The sequence below is a fragment of the Magnolia sinica genome, chromosome 9 (genome assembly GCF_029962835.1).
Source record: "Magnolia sinica isolate HGM2019 chromosome 9, MsV1, whole genome shotgun sequence".
In the NCBI taxonomy this organism is placed as follows: domain Eukaryota; kingdom Viridiplantae; phylum Streptophyta; class Magnoliopsida; order Magnoliales; family Magnoliaceae; genus Magnolia; species Magnolia sinica.
In genome coordinates, this window is record NC_080581.1 from 5,288,013 (window position 1) to 5,313,977 (window position 25,965).

The 25,965-nt window shown below is 41.6% G+C and overlaps 1 protein-coding gene across 2 annotated transcripts; it reads right to left on the reverse strand.

The window, feature by feature from the left end:
• Positions 1-485: 485 nt before the first annotated feature.
• On the reverse strand, positions 486-23,605 carry LOC131256730 (probable receptor-like serine/threonine-protein kinase At5g57670). Of its 2 annotated transcripts, none has more exons than XM_058257752.1 (8): positions 23,337-23,574; positions 7,390-7,685; positions 6,526-6,780; positions 6,279-6,436; positions 5,527-5,606; positions 4,765-4,900; positions 4,235-4,384; positions 486-1,028 (listed from the first exon to the last, which is right to left on the reverse strand). In XM_058257752.1, exons 2-8 carry the CDS (start codon positions 7,610-7,612, stop codon positions 876-878), a joined length of 1,155 nt encoding a protein of 384 aa, XP_058113735.1. In that variant the 5' UTR covers positions 7,613-7,685; positions 23,337-23,574; the 3' UTR covers positions 486-875. The 2 variants fall into 2 exon arrangements, with proteins under 2 accessions (XP_058113735.1, XP_058113736.1); XM_058257753.1 differs by having other exon boundaries at positions 955-1,057; positions 23,337-23,605.
• Between the last annotated feature and the right edge of the window lie 2,360 nt (positions 23,606-25,965).

Here is a 25,965-nt window from a genome sequence, read left to right on the forward strand (position 1 = left end):
GTTGAGTCTGGTATAGGTTGGGAGTTGGGTTAGGTCGGGTTGGGAGCGCCGAGCAGGCTCAAGTCAAGATAAGCTTACCTCGATTCGATCCACTATCTCACCTCAAGTTCAACTCAAAAGGTTTGGCAAACAAGCTAGGCTCTAATGGTAAGTTCAAGCTCGAACTCAAGGAGAGTAAGGACGAATTAAGTCAAACTTGGCCTACCTCAACTCAACTCAGTTTGATGTACAACCCTAGTTTTAGGCATAATTTTTTTAGAGTGTTCAACCTCAGTTCTGAATCAACCTAATTTTTGGAATCAAGGCCAAACAAGGGATAGTGCATCTGATGGACTGCATAGATTTCATGCATGTGACTTGTGTCCCCGTCTCAGTGAAAGTAACCCAAATGGCTACCGAGTGTACGGCACGCAAGCGCTTTTCCTAATGAAAAGTGGGCCATATTTAATTATAATTAAAAATGGGTCAGATCAAACAAAACTAGCTATTGAGAAATATCTAAAATTTGGCCAACAACAGCCTATGCTTTTGTGGAAAAATATATTAGACGGTCCAACTGTACATGCACGAGAGTACTGTGTTAGGGTCAGGACCTTTGACTTCTACACTAATAACATACGCTGTGGGGTTGGTATAACAATCCCATTCTCTTATATATACATACATAAGAAAAATACCAAAACAATGCTAGAGTTGGATCATCCATACACATCCATCTATCCACAGCAGTATATACACGCTATCCAAACCGTCCAAGTGGTGGGCCTGGTTTTGATTCAGCATGTTTTTTCAATGGGGCAGTTTTTCTACGGTTTGGATTGAGGCCCATGCATGATGTTATATGAATTGTTGTTTGCATATCTCTCGCACGTGTATTAGGAGCTGGCCGTTGAATTGAGAGGTGAGGTTGAGAAGGGGCTGTCGCATTCCAAATCCTCAAATCCCCAGAATTCATTTTCTTCTTCTTCCTGCTCTGGTATTTTCCACGACTCGTGTATCAACTCTCCATCCACTAAAAGCTCCAGTACCTGCCAATCATCATTTGATAATACACATTCTGATAACGCATAAGAGAGAATTTAATAAATTAAAGGTATGGATGATTATTATATATACTCTGGCATGATGGACAGTTCATATTGTGGGTCCCACTGTGGATGAGGCATAGTCCAAAAAATCTAACTACTCATCCGAGTCAATGGTGCCAGTTCGAGGGAAATTGCTTTAGTGATCTGATCGTTGTGCTTGTCTGATCAATGTGGTTTCAGGCTAACCATAAAAATGATGTGGGGTTGACATTTTGGACGGTGTGGATTGCATGCATGTGTCCCATCTGGACGGCGGATGAGTGCATGAGTATGCTTATCCTGAATGACGCCATTTTATGCCGTAATTCCTTCCTCTATTCACAAATTATAGTAATCCAGGCCGTCCAAATCGCTGATCCAACTATGGGTAGAGCAAAAAGGAAAAGCAAAGCACTGAGAAAGATTATATTAACCGTCTGATTTGTTCCTTTCAAATTGGACCACTTACTATGTAAATTTAGCCATCCTTTTACAGCCATTAATTGAATGGCTAGATCAAGGTGACGGAGTTATGCTCCCTCCACAACAGACCCACAATTTGGAAGGTCCGGATAGTAGTGCATCAGTGCCATACGTGTGGAAGACGAGTCACCACCATTTTCAAAATGTTGCTAAACTAACACATGAGTGTCGTCCACTAACAAGATCGAGAGCGGATTAGGTGCGGGGCGTCCCAGCCTTACCATGGGGCCACCCTGATATGTATATTCTATATCCATGCCGTCCATTCCTTTTTCCAAATCATTTTAGAGCATGAGCCCAAAAATGAAGCAGATACAAATCTAAAGTGGACCATAAGAAAGGAAACAGTGGTGATTGACCATTAAAAGTTTATTGTGGGACATAAAAGTTTTGTATCAAGCTGATATTTGTATTTTACCTTCATCAAGGTTTTTATGACCTTATCAACAGATTGGATAGTAAATAAAAATTACGATGGGCCCTAAAAAGTTTTTAGTGGTTGGGTGTCAATCACCACTGATTCTTTTAGTATGGTCCACTTAAAATTTAGATCTGCTATATTTTTCGGCTCATACTGTAAAATGATCCGGAAAAACGGATGGACGGCGTGGATATAGAATATATACATCAAGGTGAGCCCTACGTTAAGTGCCGCACCGTCTTGGGTGAGGCCTGCGCCGCACCTAATCCGCTCCCTTACAGGCTACAGATCACATCTTGCCATCGTTAACACACGCGCTAAAGGACGAAAGATGTGGAGAACTCATTTTGATGGTGCGTGTTTTTTAAATCATATAAGGGTATTTTCGGCATTATGAAATTGTGGGCCGACCTTTTTTAATTGAACTGTTCTCCGGGTTGTCGGATGGCACGCGAAAACGAAAGTTTTAGATGTGATGCAATTGACCGTTAATCATTTACCAATGATATTCCCGAATTATCCTCATATCTTTTTCCTTAGAAACCTATGTTATTTCTGCACAGTTTTAAAAATGGTGGTGACTCATACTCCTCATATATGGCACTGACTTACTTGAATCCAAGCCGTCCAAATTGTGGGTCCCGATGTAGATGGAATAGATATCTAAAACCACATCGAGCAAGCAATCCTACCCATCCAATTAATACTTATCAAATGGACGGCCAGATTTTCTACATCGTCACATAGCTGGGGAGTGAACCTGTCGATTCAATTTATCCGGTCCGTGAAACGAATGGACCACACCAAGATGATCATCTGCAGTGAATATCGGAAAATCCACTCATCAGGTTGGCCACACGCATACTATACTCAAACCAACGGTTGATATTGATTTCAAAGCAGTATTCCGACTGATGAATGGACCATCCTGGTTTTCGCCCCAGGTGGTCTTCATGGTGCGGCCCACCAGTTTCACGCTCGGATGTCATGGAAAAGTGACAAGTCAGAAGTTAATAAAAGCGTTGGATGATAAGTTATTATACAACGTTCTGTATGATCATTTCTCTTTTTACACTTTTCTAAGGACGTTGGTCACATGCAGAACACTTACGTCAGATATCGCGGTCTAATTCGGTGATCCGAACCGTTGAAGTCATAGACCCCACGATTGATGGCCCATGCAGTACATTTGCTGGTCACATATTTTTAAGTGTTTGGATTTCCCAGTTAAAATATTTTAAGTACATGGGCCATCACAAGCGGGTAAAACACTATCAACGGTTTGGATCAATGAGACATGGGCTCCACATGTACAACGCCTCTTATTTCATGTGAGATGGACAGTTACTAATTATCAGTGGCGTAGACCGTCTTACCTGGCACTTTTTTACGGTTTTGGCATACGTGCTGTTTTTTCAGGGAAGCATTTATTTGAGAGAGAGAGAGAGAGAGAGAGAGATGAGGGCACTAGGGTCATTTAGAAAAGATAAGTCACCCTCCTACGTTAGTCTTGCTCGATTGAAGAAATGATGGAGACTCTTTATCCGTACACGTGTCACTGCTGTACGGCAATCCAGACTGTCTAAATTGCTGATGCACTCTGGATTGAAGATAATATTAATTTAACCATATGGATTTTACTTAGTAGAATTCAGACCGCTCGCTTTTTTAACTTTGACCATCCATTTGACAGCTATTGATTGGACGGTTTGGATTTTTTGTTATCACTGTCATTTTAGATATATGGATACGCAATTTGGAGTCTTGGACCGTCTGGATTTCTGTACAGCTGCGCAACATGCGAGAAGAATGAGTCACCACCATTTTTTTACATCGTGCGAGAGGCCAGATTCGTATAATAGTTTACCACCATTAAAAAAGGTGGTGAGACTTCATCCATACACAGGAAACAGTCGTAGGGAAATCAAGACCGTCCAAAACTCCGACCCAGAGAATATTGTAGTAACCATCTGATTTTTCATTGGATTGTCATCAATTGGATGGTTAGGATTACTTGACCAGAGAGACTTTTGCAATGTGATCCATCCAAAAACGCGCACCACAATGTGGATGGTCTGGATAGCCTTAAATGAGAACCACGAGATCCTAACAGCATCTACAGAGTTGAGATCAAAACGAACGGATGGGATCTCTCACACGTGTCCTCATTTCCGAGTTTGTCCAATTGAACTCGAGCGGTTTCATTAGAGCCAACGGCCCATTCTTATGCAAGTGCACGTGCATGGGAAGAAGCTGAAATTACCTCGCTCATGGATGGCCGCCACGTGGCAGATGCTCGTGTGCAGAGAGATGCCGTGAAGGCCAGCCTCTTGAGTTGTTGGAGATCGTAGTCACCTCCAAGCCTGCGATCCACCAGCATTTCTGTGCTCCCCTCGTTTAAAAGCGGCTTGGTCTGAAAATGAAAACAGAACTACAATTACTAACCAGTACTCTGCCCGAGTATGGAATAATATATGCCTTCAGATACATTGTCCTCCAATCCAAACCGTCAAAATCATGGGTCTCAATGTAGATAGTGTATGACCCAAAATTCATGTTGATTGGATTACTCCAATCACTCAATAAAAGGATAGTTTTTTGCTGAATTTGGATTTTAAAAACTGTTTCCTTTTTCTAGTCTGTTTAGTGATCAATGGCTGGACGGTTGGGATTGACTGTTTGATCTAGCTTTTAGGTTAGGCCTCATCTGAGGTGGGCCCACAATTTGTGTTCCACATATGAAATCCATGTAAAGGCCTAATAACATTTTAGCTCAAAATCAGCTGAAATTACCCAGCTAAGTAAGCTCTGGTGGGAACCATCGACCGGTTTCCGGCCGGAGATGATCTCCAAGAGAAAGACTCCGAAAGCGAAGATGTCCGTCTTCTCATCGACGATCCCGTGCGTGAAGTACTCCGGGGCCAAGTACCTAATCAAAGCAATTAACGAAGACCATGGATCAAAAACTCTGATTATTAGAGCTTAATCAAGAGAGATGAGCCAGTGCTCTCAGAGCACTATAAATTATAGTGATCCTAGGTGAGTCGGGCGCTAGGACAGTCTTACCGACAGATCTAGGCTGTCCATTAGTTCCATTAAACGCACTAATACAACGATTTTAACAATCTGATCTGCAGCCTTTGAAATGGATGGTCAAGATCATTTAAAGGAAAATAGTCCTAACCAATAACTTGAGTCATTTACTGTTTCCATCATGGATTGATTATGGTTTTAAAGGATCATATTTGTTGGAGAATCCTAACCATCCTATCCCTGGCCAAAACTAACAGAGGTTTCAGATTGTCCGATCAATGAACTTCGGGTTGTAGCCGGTGAAATGTATGCCCAACATAATGAACGGCTCAGATTGATCAAATGGACTATGCATGTGTCTTGATACAACTAGGAGAAATAGAGAATACCTATAGATTACTAGTATTTCAATACTAGTCTCGTCTATCAACTAACAGTTTCTTGATAAAAATTTCCAAAATTTTGAAATCCAGTGATGAAAAAATGAATGTGTTTCAAATTGAGAGGGATGAAATCACAAACCCGAATGTGCCTTCGATCGGCATGACAGAATGATGAGTCCATTGAGATGGAAGCCATTTCGCCAGTCCGAAATCTGATATCTGCAACAACAAATTTCAGAATCCCATTAGTACAGCAATTCCAAAATGAAGCAATGTGAGATTTCAAAGCTGTCTATGTAGCATTTGGGTGTACAGCAAATGGTGGATTGTGATAAACAACCACTTTATCTAAAAGGTTGAGCTGTCAAAGCATGGTATGTGTATCTCAAACGGCACCCGCGAGATAATAACTTCTGCTCTGATACAATGATAAACAACACTTTCTCTAAAAGCTCGAGCAGTCAAAAGATGGTGTATCAATGTATATCAAGGGATTTTAACAGATTGTAAGGTACTTAATTTGCTTTTAATTGTACAAACAAGTAGAGATTGAGGTATGGATCCATTGAGGTAGGTCCCACAAACTTTCCATAATATTGATTAAGGTGAGACCCAAAGCCATTCCATCCGATTGGCCTGGGAAAAACAGAACACTTACCTTCACGCGCCCGTTTGGATTGCACAGGTGAATTGAATCACAAATGCAGTTTAATCAAGAGGGAACAAAGAAAAACAATTGTTCTTATTTAAACAATTGTAATTAGACTAACAAATTGTGATTCCATTGGATAGTGAATCCAAACGTGCTCCCTAATCTTTGATAGGTTGATCAAAAGATTACCAGCTAGAAATACCTCCTGCGTTCGGATTATGCCTACAGACAAATCATACCTGAGGTTCGAAATCCGCCGTTAAGAGGATATTAGATGCCTTGATGTCTCTGTGGATGATCCGCCTCTGGCACCCCTTGTGTAAGTATTGGAGTCCACGGGCCGTCCCGACGGCAATCTTGTATCGTGTTTTCCAATCCATTGGTGGGGAATTCTCATCTACCAAAGGCACATTATAAAATGACAGGAATTTAAGAAATGGTGCCTTATATTCTAAATACGAAGAAAGAAAGCTCGGTTTGTTTTACCATGGAGAAGAGAAGAAACAGAGCCGTGCAGGGAGAATTCAAAGATCAGATGTAGGCCATTGTCGATACAGCAGCCTAACAGCGATGAGACGTTTGGATGACAGACATGCCCGACCGTCCCAAGCTCTGTTAAGAACTCTTTCTCTCTCTGCTCGTCCGTTGAAGCTCTTGTAAGCCGCTTCACGGCAATTACCTGACCGTCGACCAGGACTCCTTTGTAAACCTCTGCATACCCACCTCTTCCCACCAGATTATCTGATTCCCATCAAAGCAAAATTTCAAATATTTCAGCATTAGAGATTAAAAAAGCAAACGGGTCTTTTTCTTATACAGACTCATAATCAAATGTTCCTAAAAGCTGAAAATTCAGAGCTTTTGGTATCGAAAACCCAAGAAAAGATATGGTTCCTTTTCTTTTGCTTCCAAACAGCTAAAATAAAGCCTGCAAAAGCAAAAATTCAGAGCTTTTAACAGCAAAAACCAGGAGAAAAAGTTCTTTCTTTCATTCAAACAGATTATCTGATAGCTATCAAAAAAATTCAAAATTTTAACAGAGAGAAAGATGGGTATTTTTTCTATCTTCTAAACAGATGATTTAATGTCCATTAAAGCAAAATTCCAAAGCTTTTCACATCAACAACAAAAATACAGAAATGGGTTCTTATTTTCTCCTCCAAACAGATACTCTAAATTGAAAAACAAAAAAAAAAAATCCAAATTTTCAACAGCAAAAACAAGAGAATTGAAATAGACATCTCTCTCTCTCTCTCTCTCTCTCTCTCTCTCTCTCTCTCTCTCTCTCTCTCTCTCTCTCTCTCTCTCTCTCTCTGTGTGTGTATTTCTAAAGAAATGTAATACAAATACCTGCATGAAATCCGTTGGTTGCTTCAAGGATCTCTTGATAGGAGAAGCATTTCCATTTGGGCTTTTGAAATTGCTCAGCAACTGCCAAAATCTCCATGCCTTTGATGCTTTCATGCACAACAGAGACATCATCCTTCGGTCTTTCTTCATCTAAACTGCGCCGGCCAATGGAGATAGAGAAAAGACGCTTGAAGCTGCTCTTTCTAAGATACATGTGGCGCATTTTAGAAAGCTCCGCCCGAGTACGTTTTCAAAAGCTCCGTTTTTCTGGCGCAGGGAAGGAGACGGTCGCTCGCCTGTTAATATACAAATACAATACTATGACTACCATGTGCGTTGTGCAGCATTTTCTTAAATGGTTGTGACTCAGGCAGCTTACAGGTGGCAGAAATTTAAGTGGAGCCACCGGACTGTGTACAAAATAGTGGGGCCCACTTTGATTGATCGTATCATGAGACCGATTATGATTGGATGGATGATCTTAGCCATTCAATTCGTGGTCTGAATTGATGGTTAAGAAGAAAATGGTCGTTGATCCATGTCCGGATTGAGGTGCCACGTGTGCTCCTGTGCACAATTTGGAAGTTGGTGCGCACTACTTGGGTGGTGGGGGGCGGCGGCGTCTGTGGTCCCTACTGTGGGGCCCACCTTGATGTATTTTCCTTACATCCACGCCATTCATCCGTTTTGAAAGATCATTTTAGGGCTTGATATTGAAAATGAAGCAGATCCAAAACTCAGGTGGACCACGCCACAGGAAACAGAGGTGATTAACCGTTAAAAACTTCGTGGAGTAAAAACTTATTGGATCAAGCTGAAATTTGTGTCGTCCCTTTCATCCAGATCTTTGCAACCTTATCAACAGGTTGCATCACAAATAAACAGTTCGGTGGCACCCAAGAAGTTATTAATGGTGGCTATTCAATCATCCGGTGGTGCGGTCCACATAAGATTTGGATCTGCTTTATTTTTTGGTTCAACCTCTAAAATAATCTGTCAAAATGGATGGACGGTGTGGATGTAAGACACATACATCAAGGTGGGCCCCGCAGTCACGGATCCACCTATGCCACCCCGGACCCGAGTGGCTCCTGACTCGGGCAGTCGAGCCGATTCACCCCAAATATGGTCCAACCCTGACGAGTTGGGAGATGTCACCGAGTCAAATAACCATGGTGGATACGGGTCAGGTTGGCCCGACCCGATTCTTAAGACAGGGTCAGCATGAGCCCAAAACGTTTACTAAATGGGCCAAGAATTTGGGCCCATATCAGACCTTTTAACACTTTATCATATGGTTCAACTCAAATCACTTAAAACTCATCAAGCCCAAGCCTAACCAGACCCCATTTATTCAATTCTAACTAGGTCAGGCTTAAATGGTCCAGCCCAACCCAGCGCGACTAAACTTAAGTAGCGAGCCATAACAGTTGACCCATGAGCCCATTAGACCCATTGCACCCGGCCCACTTAAATGGGTCGTGGGTTTAACTCTGGCTGGAAAATGTGGACCATTTAAACAAGTTGGGGTGCTAGAAAAATATCAGCCGTTAGATGAGTTAGGCTAGGGTTGATTCCTACGTAACTCACTATCCCATGGTTAAAACTTAAAAGACTAGGCTACTTCGACCCGACTGAACCAGTCGTGAGTCGGGGCAGAAAACCATGAACCCTTCCATTCTCGGGCCTGAGTCGGGTTGGGTCAGTTGTGCCCGACACCCTATCACAATTACACTAGGAGAAATGATCAAACAGGCAAGTGGACCACATCTCTTTCCTCACTAGATGACACTCGTGTAGGACATCAAAGCATTGGGTCCCACAACGTATATTGCCAGGAACACCGTCTCAGAAAGTCGGTCATGCGTTATATGGTCAGACATCAGCTGTCCATCCATTCCGACAGTGTGGCCTATATGATAAAGTGAAATAGCCGGATTTTTCTTCCAACGATTTTTCATGGCAGGTCCTACCGTAGGGTATGGATGTCCTACACAAGCGACATGAAATTGGAAGTGGATTGAGAGGGGACCCCAACACCACCCCAGCTAGGTGGCCCTGGGCGATGTGAGGGCCACTTTGATGGATTTTTTTTTTTATATCCACGCCGTCCATCCGTTTTTCCAGCTCATTTTACAGCATGAACCCAAAAATGAAACAGATCCGAAGTTCAAGTCAACCACACCATAGGAAAGAGTGGAATAATGACACCCACCGTTGTGACCTACCTAGGGCCCACAGTAATGTTATCTGCCGTCCAACTTGTTGATAGGGTCATACAGGCCTGGATGATGGGAAAACAAAAATATCAGCTTGATCCAAAACTTTTGTGGCCCCAATAAGATTTTAATGGTAAGTGTTCAATCACTACTGTTTCCTATAGTGTGGTCCAATTTAGCTTTTGATCTACTTCATTTTCTGGAAATTGCCATAAAATTAGCAGGCAAAATGGATAGATGGCGTGGATAAAACGCATACATCAAGGTGGGTTCCAGAACGCGAGCCACCACCCAATCTGCAAGGGTACGCAGATTGTTCTACCCCTACAAGGACCGACTGGGTCCTGGCAAGGACTCTGTGGGGCCACCTTAATGTATGTGTTTTATCCCCACCATTCATTCATTTTAACCGATCATTTTGAGATTCGAGCCCAAAAAGGAGCAGATCCAAAGCTCAAGTGGCCCCACCACAGGAAGCAATGGTGATAATGAGCCCACCGTTGAAACCTTTCTAATGCCCACCTTATGTTCATTTGCCACCCAACCTGTTCATAAGGTCACGTAAACCTGAATGAAGGAAAAAACACAAATTTCAGCTTCATCAAAAACTGGTGTGCCATAAGAAGTTTTCAACGGCAAACATTCAATCACCACTCTTTCCTATGGTGTGGCCCACTGTAGCTTTTGATCTGCCTCATTTTTTGTACCATGTCATAAAATGATCATTTAAAATGGATGGACGGCGTGGATAAAATAAATACATCAGTCCCTGGTGGCAGGCCTAGGACGCAATCCGCGTCCGTGAAAAAGAAGGTACGGTTCCAAAAGTTGTGTACGTTGCTTCCATGTGATCAGTTCCCTTAAATGGGTCCGGTTTGGGCCATGTTGTACGGGTTGTAGGTCGGGTCGGGGCTGATCCGGAATTCTACACCCTATTCGTAAAGGGTCGGGCTCGGGTTCACTTAGGGAGCACTTATAATCATACTCCTTAGGATCATGGAAGGGGCATATAAGTCAGAATCGGCCTAATAGGTGGGCCACCGTGGAAAAGCCACATGCAAAAGGATCTGACCATTCAAATTATCACAACCATCGAATGTGAGTTTTGCCCACTGGATGTGCCTTAATCTGCGGCCTCATCAAATGGATGAGGCTCTTTGGTCATGGCCCACCTCTTTACCTTTTTTAAGGGCCGTAAAGAAAATCCATACGTAATCCCAAGGATTATCAATTTGGGTATGCATGATGTGTACATTTCATGCAATAAAAATCTCCTTTACACCGTGATAATTTTGTAACATTCATTCTCTTCCTCACATGAACTTAAAAATAAAGTCGAACCAAAACTCAAGTAGGCCACACCACAAGATAAAGCAGGGATGGGATCTTCCAATGAAACCTTCTCGGGACCCACCCAAATTAATTATAAGATTTAGGCTCATCTCCGCTGCAATCGCCATCTGTTTGCGTTGGATGGCATATAAACATCAACGCGGGTAAGAACGTTTCAATGTTGGGCATCTCCATCCCCACGTTCTCTATGGTGTGGCACACTTGAGTTCTCAATAAACCTAACTTTTCAGTTCCCGTCCTAACACAAGCTGTAGCAAATGTTGACCATGTAGAAAAAAACTGCAGTGGGCCTAGTAGAGGAACGTGGATTGTGTGGTGAACCCAACAGCAGGTGGCTTTGCGTGCTCGGCTGTGACCTGAAACCAGTGGTGTGGGTGGACCATAACATATGGCCCACTTCAATGTATGCATTAGATATTCATAATGTCCATCAGTTTCGTAAGCTTATTTTATGACATTGTCCGAAAAATGAAAGGGTTACAAATTTTAGGTAGATTACACAATAGGAAATAATGGTTATTGAACGCCCACCATGAAACAAAACTTCCTAAGGTCCACCATAATGTTTATTGACCATCCAACTTGTTGATAAGGTCATATCAACCTCATGCAAAAAAAAAAAAAAAAAAAACTTTCTAATGGTCAATCACCATTATTTCTTGTGGTATAGTACACTTGAAATTTATACCTACTTCATTTTTGGACCATGCCCTTAAATATAAGCTGAAAAAACAGATGAACAATGTTAATATACAACCCATGCATCAATATGAGCCCTACTGTTAGGTTCCACCTACATGGTTAGTTCCGGGGTCACAACCAATTCTGACTCGTTATGATAAAAGGACTCCACAGAGTCAACCATGATGTATGTGTTTTATCAATTCCCTCAGTCTATTTTTCCTGCTTATTTTAGGGCATGAGCTCAAAATTGAAGCATATATGAAAATAGTGGACATTAAATGCTTATCATTGAATTTTTATTTTTTTTGAAATAACACAATTTTCCATTTACCTAGATAGGTTACATGACAAATAAATATCACGGTGGGCCCAGGGAAGGTTTCAACATTCGGCATTATTAATTTTGATATCACTGTTTCATGTGGTGTGGCCCACCTGAGCTTTGATATACTTTAATTTTGAGCTCATGAACCGGCAAAACGGATGGACGGCATGGATAAAACATGTACATGACTGTGGATCCGAGATTATTCTTACACCTAGTAGTAGCTACATGGTGTTGGGTTTCACCACGTAATCTGCGTCAGCTGTAGAGCCTTTTGTTGCACGGATACTCTGCTACAGTAGTAGAATATTGGAGTCGAGGACTGCATCCATGCATTTCAACACAAACATTACTAGGTGGAATTATTCGATGCTCTGGCGGAGTGTGATGCTCCACACGCATGCGCAGACGTGGCGTAAAAGCACCTCAAAATTAGGCGTGGCTTGGGTGGATCCATCGAGGTCGGTAGATCTGCAGGGCCGCTGTGACTTACATTCACTAACAGCTCATTTTAAGACATGATCCCAAAAATGATGCAGATCCAAAACTTATGTACACCATAGCACGAGAATCATGAAACAATCATGATTGAATCCCTACTATTAAAAACTTTATGGGCCACTGTAATGTTTATTGGCCATCCAACCGGGCTGGATGAAGAGAGGACACAAGTATCAGCTGATCCAAAACTTTTGTGGCTCACATGAAGTTTTTATATTGATAAGCATTCTCCCTTATATTTTGGTCTACTTAGATTTGAAACTGCTTCATTTTTTGGATCATGTTCTAAAATGTATTTTCAAAACGGATGGAGAACAAAAATATAAAACACCATAAAGTACATACATCACGGTAGGCCCCAAGTCAGGGTCCTACCCACCTGGCCGCGCTCCTCGGGATTTGATGTGGATTGGATCCTACCCCCACCAGGACCTAGCTCGATTAGGAAACATCGTGACAATGGGAGCTACCATGATGTATATGTTTTATCCATTTTATGTATTCATTATAACAGATCATTTCAAGATAAGCCCAAACATAAAGCAGACTGAAAGCTCAAGTGAACCACACCATTGGAAACAGAAAATAAGACAAACTGAAAGCTAGAGTGAACCACGCCATAAGAAACAGCGGGGGTTGAGCACCCACAGTTGAGAACCTTTTCAAGCGGCCACAGGAGTTTTGGATCAAAAGCTGATATTTATGTTTTTCCTCTATCCATGTTTGCATGACCTTGTGATCAGATTATATGGCAAATAAATACCACAGTAAGCTATGGGAAGTCATCATTTTTACCACTGCTTCATGCGTCGTGATTTACTTGAGTCTTCAATCTACCTCATCAATCCGCCTCATCATTGGACTCAAGTAGTTTATTGAATTTGGACCATTAAATTTTTTTTTTTCTCTCTCATTTTAACTGTCCACCAAACCAACTAGTTAAGATATGGGACCAATTAAATTTTCGGGCTCAGACCCGCCTACAGTGGGACCCACGATCTGGGCAGTGTAATTGGGAGCGAATTCGGTCAGGCCGTGGCCGTGGGGCCCAAATATGCTGTATATATCCATGCCGCCCATTGTTTTGACCGCTCATATTAGGCACGGGCCCAAAAATGAAGCAGATCCAAATCTCAGATGGACCACACAATAAACAGTGGCCATTGAATGCTTACGGGCCACAGATGTTTTGGATCAAAGCTGATATTTGTACGTTTCTTTCATCGAGGTCTGGGTGACCTTACCAACAGGTTTCATGGCAAATAAACATTGGGGTGAGCCTTGGGATGTTTTTAATGGTAGGCATTCAATCACCACGGTTTCCTCTGGTGTAGTCCACCTGATATTTGGATCTGCTTCATTTTCGGGCGCATGCCCTAAAATGAACTGGAAAAACGGATGGATGGCATTGATATATGACACCTACATCAAGGTGGGCCCAGGATCATGGCCTGACCGAACTCGGTGTTACCCGGGCTCCACTCCCAGTGAAATTTAAGGAATATTTATTTCACGTTTACTGTATCTGCATGCTTGCGTACGGCCACCAGGCTTGCCAGAGTATCAAAGTTCTGCACCATTAAGAGAGCTTGAAAGGGTCAGAAACAACCAGCTGTACAGTAGGTTTAAAATACAACTCGTTGCTTTGGACACGTAGGACAGCCCAATCACCAATCGTCACTATCCATGCATTTCATACCAACACTGGCAGACCACGCTGCAAAAAAACTGACCAATCAGATGATCTTGGCCGTTTATTGTTGGTGACTTTTCATACAACCCATCCACTTTCACAAGTCACACATGGAACGATTAGCTGACATCCGACCAAAGTGTTTCATCTGAACCATAATCAATCAAAGTGGGGCCCAGAAAATAGATGTTCAAATTGATGGTTGTACCTATTTTCTCTGCAAAACCTCGACCATCCGTTCTTCCATGTCATTAATCACATGGTCAAGATCTTCCGACTGCTCTAATTCCTGCATAGTTGCCAGTTAAGAGTCTGCTGAAGTGAATGAATGGTCCTTAACGAGATCCAACCATCCCACGTCTCCAAAAAAAAAAAAAAAACTAGTTGTATGCTAAACCTATTATACAACCAGTTTGTATTAGATCTTCTCCTATATGACTCTAGCGGCAGAAGAGGCATTAATAACCAACGGTCAAAAATATTAAATATCCGTATGGTAAATACATTTTTTGGGAAGGAAGTAATGCTCCTGCTAATAATCAGTGGAGTTGCTGTTTCAACGGCTGAAAAAGTTGAGGCTGCCAGTGGGCCATGCCTACCCCACCAGGGTCGAGCTAGAGACGGACGGTCCTCGGAGAGGCTGTGGGACCCACCGTGGAGCATGAGTTTATCCATGCCGTCCATCCATTTTGACGGATCATATATGGCCTTTACTTTGGTGGGCCTGATGGTGGATTGATCAAACTGATCACACGGCCAAGGGGCACGGCTCCGTGGATACGAGATGGTTGGATCCCTCATTGTGGGGCCCACCATGATGTATTTAACTTACATCCATGCCATCCATCCGTTTGTACAGCTCATGTTAGGGCAAGATCCAAGAAGCGAAGCATATTCAAATCTCAGGTGGACCACACCACAGAGACATCAATGAATGACCATTAAAAACTTCTTGTGGACCACAAAAGTTTGGATCAACCTGACAATTGTGGTCACTTCAACCAGGTCATCTGACCTTATCAACAGGTTGGATGGAAAATAAACATTCCGGTGGCCCCCAAGAAGCTTTTAATGGTGGGTATTTATTCAATCATCAATATTTCGTGTGGTCCACCTGAGATTTGGATAGCTTTATTTTTTGGGATCATAACCTAACATGAGATGTACAAACGGATGGACAGCATGAATGTGAGGCACATACATCATGGTGGGCCCCACAGTTAGGTAGGTGTGCGCCCATGGCCAAGGGTAGATCTCTTCAAGAGAGCTCTAATGTTTAAAATGGCGAGTATTGGCTCCCATAACCCCTGCAAGTTGAAGGTTTTCCTTGTTCTTCGATACCCAACTCAAGTCAAGACCGTCCTCCAAGATTTCTTGACATTAAAGAAAGGAAATTCTAATCAAATTCAACTAAAATCGAAGATCGAAAACGGCGAGCAATTGGAAAACACTTCGGCAGCTCAATCTGCTTCTTTCAAATCCATTCTCTCTCTCAAACTCTTTTCTGTTTCAGTTTTAAAGTGAACATAATCACTTGCTGAAATTCCTCTCCCGGAATTTCAATCATCCTAAGGTAGAGACTCTGTCTGTACTTACCTGATTTGAAAAGGCTGCCTAACCCCTTTGATTGAATGTCTAAAATCTGTGAATCAACTGTCTGTCAAAGACAGTTTGATGCCATCGAAGTATAGCTCAATGTCAATGGAAAAATCCCAAAATCTCACGATTTGTTGTTAGACACTTTAAATGTCCTACTCAATGCCATTGAAATGGGTTCGATGCCATCAAAGAGCCGTTGATGACATCGAAGTCTCATCGAAGTACCATAGAGAAAATTCGAAAAATACATGTTTAGTTGCTGAAGCACTTTAGTGTTTAGTTCGATGGCATCGAAGATGTTCGATGCCATCGAAATGTCATCGAACAATCGCGTAGAGTTATGCAGAATCATGTAAGTACAGGATTTATTTCCTATTTCTATTATGATTCTCCTAGAGGCTATAGATATGAGTATAATCAGGAATAGGGGTATCAAGAGCTTAGGGTTTCAAGGGTGTAGCTTGGGTGATTTGAGGCTTGTTCGAATCGGATAATCTCTATCTCTTATAATTTTATGCTTTCATAGTGCATATGTATCGCTTTGTGCCGTGGTTTTTTCCACGTTAAATTTGAAGTCCTTGTAATTGAGCGTGGTTGTACAATTGAAATACTTTACTTGATTTATCTCTATGTGCTTCCGCGGTCCCCCAACAACCCCTTCCTTCTTTTTTATTATGGAGAACCAGCTACTAAACAGTTTTGAATGTTTTGGACCGAACTTAACAATTTTAAATGACTTTTGAGTTATCAAACTAAATCATTTTGGATCAGTCCAGATCCCAATATGAGATTTAGTCAGGTTCAGATTCTGCGACATTCAGATTCTGCGACATTGACATAAATACCTAAAAGACACTTCAACTCATCTTTAGCTAAAGTTAGCCTACTTTACCGACATTGATATAAATACTTGAAAGATGCTTGCAAACCTCCAATTAAAATTAACCTACTCATGTACAATTAGAATCCTAACTAATTTGGACTATTGACTGTGTTTTGGGTTAACATCTGTTTAATGAAAATTAATCAAAGACTTGGATCTTCTTATTAGTGATATGAGGTAGATGATTCAATGGTGCTGAAGAAGATCAAAAAAAAAAAAAACAAACAAACAAACAAACAAAACCTAATGGGAATGTGGAACAGACTTACATAATGGATTAGAAGTCTGCCACAAAAAGATAAAAAGGTCAGATGGAGTCACCACTACCTAAAAAATTTCTGATCTATGCCATGCTAGGCGTCATAGAACCGTTATGACTCAGAGGTTAAGATGTATGGTTTTGATTTGAATAATCCCACGCAATTTGCATCTGAAGATTTTGAATAAGAGCATTGGCTACAGAGAAGGAAAGTGGAGAAGGAAAGTGTGAAGTACATTTTCCTACCTGTACGAATATACGATCTCTACTTTATGGAAATTTGAATTATTAGGATTTAGTTATAGATTATTGTTTGTAAATGAATGAACATGGCAGAAAATAAAGAAAAACTACAGCATGAGGTATGTGAAAGGTACAATGTAATAATGCGGTAAGTAGAAAGCAATATCAGCAAATGAACTACTCAAATTAACTGATGCTTTGGAGATGTGAATGGAGAGGAAAAATCTTTGACACTCGTATGAAAGAGGAGATGATTGGAGCTGTTAGACCTCCGGCTCTACTCTGTACAACCTTCTATTGCAAGACAGTGGACCTTGATTAGGATGTGTATAGGAAAGAATAACACTAACATTTCTTAATTAAAGAAGATAACTGGAACTCTTCCATCCACACCTACTCTTAAAATTCTCTCATACAGAGTTTGAGGGAGGAAAAGACCCCAAAGAGAGGGATAAGGATCACCCTAGTATTCAAGATTTCCTCAACTAGAACTTGGGATGATTACTGATGAAAAAACCACAAGAGAGGGGATACTCTTACTCTACTCCTTAACGCTTCCTTACCTAAAACCAAGACATTAGAAAGATAGGTGATCCTCACCCTATTCTTATAGGCTTCCATCGGGGCTTGTTGGTGTGACGGGTAAAATACCACATGGCTTATTGTTTATGGCTCTTGAAAGCTCCTAGGCTTGGTAATTTGGATGAAGTTAATAATAAGTGATGACATAAAGTGATGTTTTTTACGGTAGCATTATAAGGGATTGAACCTGGATCACACACACAAGCAGGAGACAATGTAAAGTGTTTTTCTTTTAAGCATTTTTTTATAAAAGGCATTGAAAATGGCTTGTGTTAAGTAGGGAATGATATAAATTTTGAAAAACTAGAAATATAATGTACCGACTAGGTCGACATCTAATAATCTTTGACCAAATCTTGACACTTGACGGATTGATCGTTGATTATAACAACACTTGATAGCTTCTCTAGAAGAGAGGATGTGGAGGTAGATTTTGAATTTCAGCTTCGGCTAATTTGGCCTTATTTTGGAGTTTGAATGGGTGTAAATTAAGCCTTGAGTTTTTGTTTGGATGGGATAAAGATTGATTTGGACAAACTTAGTGCAAGGAGGGATGTGATGAAGTCCATCACCGTCTTCCTCAAGGGATAACTACTTCGAATCCACCGAGCTCCCTGGACTCCTCACAGAGCTTCCTCGAATCCACGAGAAATAAAAGCTAAAATAATTCATAATAAATTTGAAATACCTTGATTGATGATAGAAAATGAAATTAGAACTCTTTAAAACTCAAACCTAGTATAGAGTTTTAGACTCAGACTCTAACTCAAACACCCTACAAATGTAACTTAATATAAATAGTAAACTTACTATTTATAGACGACCTCCATTCCAACTAGATTTCATGGTTTTTGGCCAAAAATAGTGTCCAATCTAGCCTAACCATGTTATTCTCTTAATTTTTCTGAGTCCTTTTCATGGTGTGCATGACTTCCACGACTCAAGGATCAAAAGTTATAGGGACCTTTTGACCGTCAATCTAATGGAATCCCACGAATCCGGTGTGGGCAACCCGATGTAGTGGGGTTGGTTGGCTTAAGTAAGTTCTCCTACATAAAATCATATATGTTGAAAAACTCATCCGGATTTGTGAGATACGAGTGATTTAAAGGGTCTGTTTGGGCGGTGGGATTAGAAGGGATTAGGTGGGATGGGATTCAAAAAACATAATTATTACCCATGGCAGGGATTGTCCCCTATTGCCACGGGATAAAACTAATGCCAAGCTTTGTTGATAATACGGTGGTACATTGAACGGATGTACCCACCATCATTTGAAATTACTTAGAATAATACACATGTGTTATGTCTAAACTGTTCATTTGTTTTGTAACCTCATTTTATGGCATTAGCCTAAAAATGAGGTAGAACCAAAACTTATGTGGCCTCAAAGAAGTTTTCAACGGTAAGTATTCAATCCCCATTGCTTTCTATGTTGGGGTCCACTTGAGCTTTAGATTTACCTGATTTTTTGGCCCATGCTCTAAAATAATCTCGATAAATGGGTGGACGGTGTGGATATAGCCCACACATCATGGTGGGACCTACACAACTTCCCAAACATTGAGTGAAATTGGCACAAGACCCAATGCAATTCCATTTAATGTAAATCCAAGCTTTTCCATTCTTCCCAAACATGGAGTGGAATTGGTCTTGACCAATTCCACTCCATGTTTGGGAAGAATGGAAAAGCTTGGAATTGGATGATGGAGTTGCACTGGGTCTATGTCAATTTCACTCAATGTTAGCAAGTTGTGTAGATCCCATTATGATGTGTGGGCTATATCCGCACCATCCACCCATTTTTTGAGATTATTTTAGAGCATGGGCCAAAAATTCAGGTAAATCTAAAGCTCAAGTGGACCCCACCATAGAAAGCAACAGGAATTGAATACTTACCATTGAAAAATTCTTTGGGGCCACATAAGTTTTGGATCTACCTCGTTTTAAGGCTCATGCCATAAAATGAGATTACAAAACAAATGAACAGTTTAGATATAACACATATTATTCTTAGTAATTTCAAATGACTGTGGGTATATCCATTTAACGTACCACCGTATTACCAACAAAGCATGACATTAATCTTATCCCATGGGAACAGGGAACAATCCCTGCCATGGGTAATAATTATGTTTTTTAATCTCACCTAATCCCTTCAAGTTCGTGAAATATGCTAATTTCAAGGTTGTTTACTGACATGGGTGTGTACTAACAAGCTAGCCAAAAAAGAAAAAGAAAAAGAAAAAGCGGTCTCTCTTATTGGGCTGATGCGTTGCCCGAAGTAGGGTGTCTTGAGAGAATTACTAAGGCATCAATGGCTACAATATTCAATGGTTGGGATCCTACGTTCTGTGTGCACGTGGCCCACTCGTACAAACTGGAAATCCGAAAGTAATGTGGTAGATTTCTTTACACAATGACTGGATTGTGGCAACTCGTATACTGCAAACATGACTCACATCCATACTAATCCGAGCCGTCCAAATAGTTATAACTGCATTGGCCCAAGGATCACACCTGTTTAATATCCTTGACAGTATCATTTCATCCGTCAGATTAGGGTTACTGACTTTCCTTTTCTTTTTTGTCGCCGTACAATTACTGGCCACCAATAGACGGCTAGTACGATCGGTGTGATCTTTTTGGGAAGGCGGTTTTCCTGGGAAAGGCTTTCCCAATAAGATCCTACACTGAGATGCTTGGTAGGGCCACCATGATTTTTTTGAGGAATCCACCCCGTTCATCTGTTTTGAGAGCTCATGTTAGTCTATGCAACAAAAAAATGAGGCAGATCCAATACCCAAGTGGGCCACACGAGAGCAAATTGTGAGGATTCAATGACCACCGTTAAAACTTTCACATGCCCTACATAGGTTTTGTATAAAAGGCTAAGGTGTTGGTTTCTTCGCTTCAAATGGCTTTGATAGCATATAAACATCAAGGTGGAGCGCACCATGTTTTCAACCGTTAGGAATTTCTTTCCCCAAATTTCCCTCTCGTGTGGCCCACTTTAGTTTTGAATCCACCTCATTTTTTTATAGCATGTCCTCATCTGAGATTGGAAATGGGATGGACGGGTTTCTCACAAACATCACGGTGGACCCCACCTACATCCCATCGCAGGAACCTCCTTTCGCAGGGAATCCGCGTCCCCCCACAAGGTGGACCGTGCGGATGCGGTTGCGTGTATGCCACGTGTAGATTGAATTAATTGCCACAATTTAATGAGTTTGTCACGGACGAACATTGCAGTGAATGCCCGCCTGTTGCCTACCAGGACTAACTAAATGAAGCGGGTTCTGCTAATCTGCGCCGCCGGATGTTCTGGGGCTCTGGCCGGACATGGGCTCCATACAATAACGAAGCAACTACCCCCACTGTACACGTGTCCATATCCTTTCAGGCGTGTCTTAATTTGGACGGGGCACCCCCATCCTCATCCCGACGATCCTAACCGTTGGATCGATAGACTTTAAACCGCTGGAGGTGGGTTGTTGCCTAGTTCTCTAGGTCCAATGGTCCAAGGTAGGATCTTGAAATTGTCCAATTCGCCTAATCTTTTGGGGCCCATTCATGGTGGGTCCCACTAGATGAATTGTTAAGTACCTGGATCTTACATTGAACTCTTTACCCAGTAAATTAATCAACGGCTGGGATCACTGAACGATGGACCTCACTCGTTCGAACTGGATCTCTCACGAGTGGGTACGTTTTTAGTATAGAACTACGGACTAACGACGTTATTTCATTCGACCCGAAAAAACCTGACTACTGTTCATACGAACGAATTCCAAGAGACGAAAATACTCCTCTTTTTTTTTAAAAGCTAATTATCCGTATTTTCGTAAAAAAAAAAAAAAAAAAACCAAAGCTCGTATCCTAAAAATTGCCTTTCGCGGGGTGAGTTCTCGTACGGCCAAAAAAGTATTGTACGGACCCATCTACGGTGCTAATTTTTTCCTCACTAGCACTAAATAATATAATACCTTTAAAATACTTTGATACTCTGGCAAAGTGTGATGGATGGTACGCCGGCTCATATAAATTACTTAGAACTTGCATACGTGCTATATAATTCCTTCAAATTAACGGTCGAAATCATGCATACTACTTTAAGGGTGTGTTTGAATTCACGTTTTGGTTGTATTATATTGTATCCGGTACTGTTCACGTATACGTTGGGTGATATTTAGAATACATCCAGTGGAGATGTGCCACTAATCAATGTTTAGATAGGACATATTACTCTATCATGTATATAATTTCATGTCAGATCAATGTTTGGAAACGATCGGATATGGGCCACACGATGTATATACGTGCGTGTAGTGAGGCCCACTCACTGTTCCATTGAATGATCTGAGTCGTTCATTTACTTCAGAGAGTGGGCATTACCCTTGCCTAGGTGTCTTTTCGTTTCGATGCAAACTATTGCAGAATCTCAACCGTTAAACATGAAATGGACGACAGAGTAAACACCTTCATGGGCCACGCTGATTTCACTCCAAAAGCACTCCCTTCGGATGGTTTTTCATCCTAAATCCAATGGACGGAGTGGATTTTCTAAAAAGCTTCAATAAGTGGGCCACCAAACTTCATACGTCAACTCTGTTACGAAACAGAGGTTCCCTCTTTTTGTTGTGGGCCACCATCATGCAGTGAAAGGTGGGCCTGAACCGTTCATCAGTATAGGGAGAAAAACCCATCAAAAACATGTTGACCTTTCATGGCCATATACTTCCTCATGATCGCTACAATGATCAAAAGAAGATCGTTTGGATGTTGTTTCAGCTTGATTGTCTCAGTGGGCCACATCATCGGATGATCAAAGTTCACCATTCATGGTTTAAATCTCGAGAGAAAGATGATGGACGGTGTGGATTTGTCAAAAGACGGCCACACTGGGCATTACCAGCAACACAGTAAAAGAAGAAAATGCTTTCTTCAGACGTAAACATCCGACCGGTTGCGCGGTACAATCCCATCAATAATGCAAAGTCATTCTCGGGCATATTAGCGCGCGTTGAATGCGTCGCCCACCATTCGTTTCCAAACGAGGGACATGTCCCATCAACTCCACTAATACGATACTATACACTCGAAACCGTGAATCCAAACACGCCCTAATTGTATTAGGACAAATAAAAAATTACGCGGATTTTATTATCAGACTACCAGATTAGTGGACATTTATTGGACGGTTAAAAATGAAAAATATCCCATAGTCTTGTTTCCACAAATAAGTGTCCACGAATAAGACGTTAGATCATACAACAAGGTTCCACAATGTAACCAGATTAGTTTGAGTTAATGTGAGCCACGTGTATAATATCGAACTGCCTGCGTATGAAGTGACATACGCAGCCGGAGTATCAAATAATAACCCCAGAAACTGATATATACGCTGGTGCGTAGTCGCACCGCCCCTTCTCGTGCTCGGGCAGTGCCCGGACCTGCACCAGATGTCCGAACGGGGTATGCGTACTACGCACCTTCGCGCATGGAAACCAGAACCATTCAATATCAGTCTTGCTTTTACTCTTTCCATGAAACGTCGCTGTAGGAGAAAAAGATATATGCCGAATGAATGAATATAAGCTCACCTTTTTATCTTTGCTTCCAAGTCTCCAGCTCCAAAAGATATACACGATCTTTCCCTGTATTCGCGATCTCAAACGCTTCAAATCGCGTTTTCTTCCTTCTGCGGACGGAGAGAAGAAAAGGAAGACAGCGACCTTGTCAGCGAGAAGAGGAGAAGGGGTTGGAAAGTTCGGATGGAGGAAGGTTTTGCGGAATCCACCGTTGATTTGCTCTTACTGGACGAAAGAGAGGGAGTAGAGAATCTCAGCCGTTGGTTTTACCTTTTGTCGTTTTTTATCTCCGTACTCTTTCGAGAGACTCTTGTCTGCTCGTCCCGAAGATTTTCGCGAAATTCCAGTTTTGGGGTTTGGCTTTTGTGAGTCCCGACGCGCTTTAATGTTTTGCGAGTTTCACACGCGTGCATGTCGGTGCATATACACACGCGGGAGCTCGTGTGAAATTGGGAAATCACGTGTGAAATCTGAGTTTCCAATAGGTTGGAAATAATGCATAGATCCTCTTCACAGAAAATCAGACAATTTCACTATTCAAGTGGGCCATACTTTACAAAGTAAATTGACGGTTAGGATTTTTCTACTTATTCGTTTGTTTTGATATTCTGTGGTCCATCTGAGGTTTGAATGGCCTGATTTTTATGACAGAGTATTTAAAAATTGTTTCTCGGCGGATGAAAAGATCAGATATCACGTGTATCACAATGAAACCCGTGCGCTCGTCCACACGCGTGTGGAATTAGCAAATCTAAAACTCTCGCGGAGATAGAGATATTCGCGCGATGAGAGATACAAGAGGTTGAATTGACGTAAAATGCAACCGCGACACACGCGTGTGAGATCTAGGCCCTGTGACACCTGATCATTGTACATGCATCCTCTGTCCCAAAATACATGTGGTGCGGACGCGAATTGCCTCCTGACGCTGCCAGTAGCGACGCGGCTACTGGACGATGCTCCGTGGGCATAATGATGATATTTTTGTTTCATCCACGCCGTCCATCTATTTTGGATCACTATTTTAGAGGGCGAAAAAAAAAATAAACGGATTAAAATCTAACGAGGACCACACTACAGGAAAACAGTGTTCATTGAACGCCCACCACTGAAAACGTCATGAGCCCAACGTAACGTTTATTTGACATCCAACCTATTGATTAGGTGAGAAATAGCTGGAAGAAGGGAAAGTAAAAATATCAGCTTGATCCAAAACTTTGGTGGCCCCCAGGAAGTTTTTAATGGTAGGCGTTCATTCACCACTCTTTCCTGTGGTGTGGTCCACCTGATATATATATATATTTTTTGGATTCATTCGATAAATTTATCCTGAGAAATGGATTGACGGTGTGGATTTATGGTGGGACCCACATAACACCATCTGAGTAGCAGCGACTTGCTACTGGCAGGTAACTCGGGTCCTTTTGTTCGATTTACTTCTTCTGTTTTGTCGTCGCATCCATCAATTTATAATTCAAAGATTGAAACTCTGGAAGAGTTTGACTATCCAAACGTCGACACGCATTGTATGCCAATTTTCATATAATTACTCAAATCCTAACCATCAAAATTTTGTAATTAACTGAATTTCATTGTGTAAATATATAAAATTGTAGCTTAAATATTGAGTTCGTGGCCTGAAAATCTATAATTGATATGAAATATAAGTTCAAGGAAAAATGTAAATATTAAGAGATTATATATTTTAATCAATTTTTATATTTTCATAAATAGTGACCCACATTTGACGGTTACGATTGTGATAAACATATACAAAGTGGAGAAAACAGTTGTGCATGTGTTTGAATGATCATACTCTTTCATCGTATCATATAACTCATCGACAGTTGCAGCTTTTCAACTGCCTCCTGCTTTGAACGCGTGCGTGGCGACCCGGGCGAAGTTTGAGGAAAGCTCTGATGCTCTGGCGGAGTATGAATATCCATACACTGGTAGACAGTTACTGTTCACATCGCATGCCAGTATAACATGATCAGAAATTGGGGCCCACGAAATATAGGTTACAACACAAAACACTAAACTTGAAGTTTATAAGAACCGTCCGACTGCCGGACACTGAAATAAAAGTTCATTAACGGTCCAAAATAGGTATCAGTTGATGAGGTGAGAGCGGTCTAATCAACCTGATTTTTGCTAAATAATCAATCCATCTACAGCTAGGCCCACAATTTGGACGGTTGGATTGTTGATACGAGTATTCCACACTTAGATTGAAGGTGTATACGTGTGTTGTGTGTGATCTGGGATTGGACGTGGGCCCAATCTGATTTTTGGGCCGAGCTTGGGTTCTGGCCATTTACAGCTCAGATACTCTGGGCCATAGGTCCTTATTTTGTAGACTCAGCTCAGCCACGCCCAGACCCCTGACTCTACTTGAAGCTGACCGAGAGAGCCAAGAAACCACAGGGCCAAGCCCGGCCCTCGATTATATGTGTGGGCCGAGATCTAGCTCGGCCAGAGCTCGGCCACTGTCTTTTGGGCTGTCCATTAGGTGGGCCCCCTCATGCATGATAGGTAGAGCTGTACATGAGTCGAGTTAGCTCGATCAGCTTGCTCAACTCTACTCACCTCGGATCGAAATTGGATTCGCGAAGTCGAGCTAGTTTTTGAAGCTTGGAAA

Coding starts and splice junctions, on each gene's coding strand:
- LOC131256730 (XM_058257752.1), bottom strand. CDS start 7,612: ATGCGCCACATGTATCTTAGAAAGAGCAGCTTCAAGCGTCTTTTCTCT. Junction 6,781..7,389: donor AACCAACGGATTTCATGCAG/GTATTTGTATTA, acceptor GATGGGAATCAG/ATAATCTGGTGGGAAGAGGT. Junction 1,029..4,234: donor GGCGGCCATCCATGAGCGAG/GTAATTTCAGCT, acceptor GATGATTGGCAG/GTACTGGAGCTTTTAGTGGA.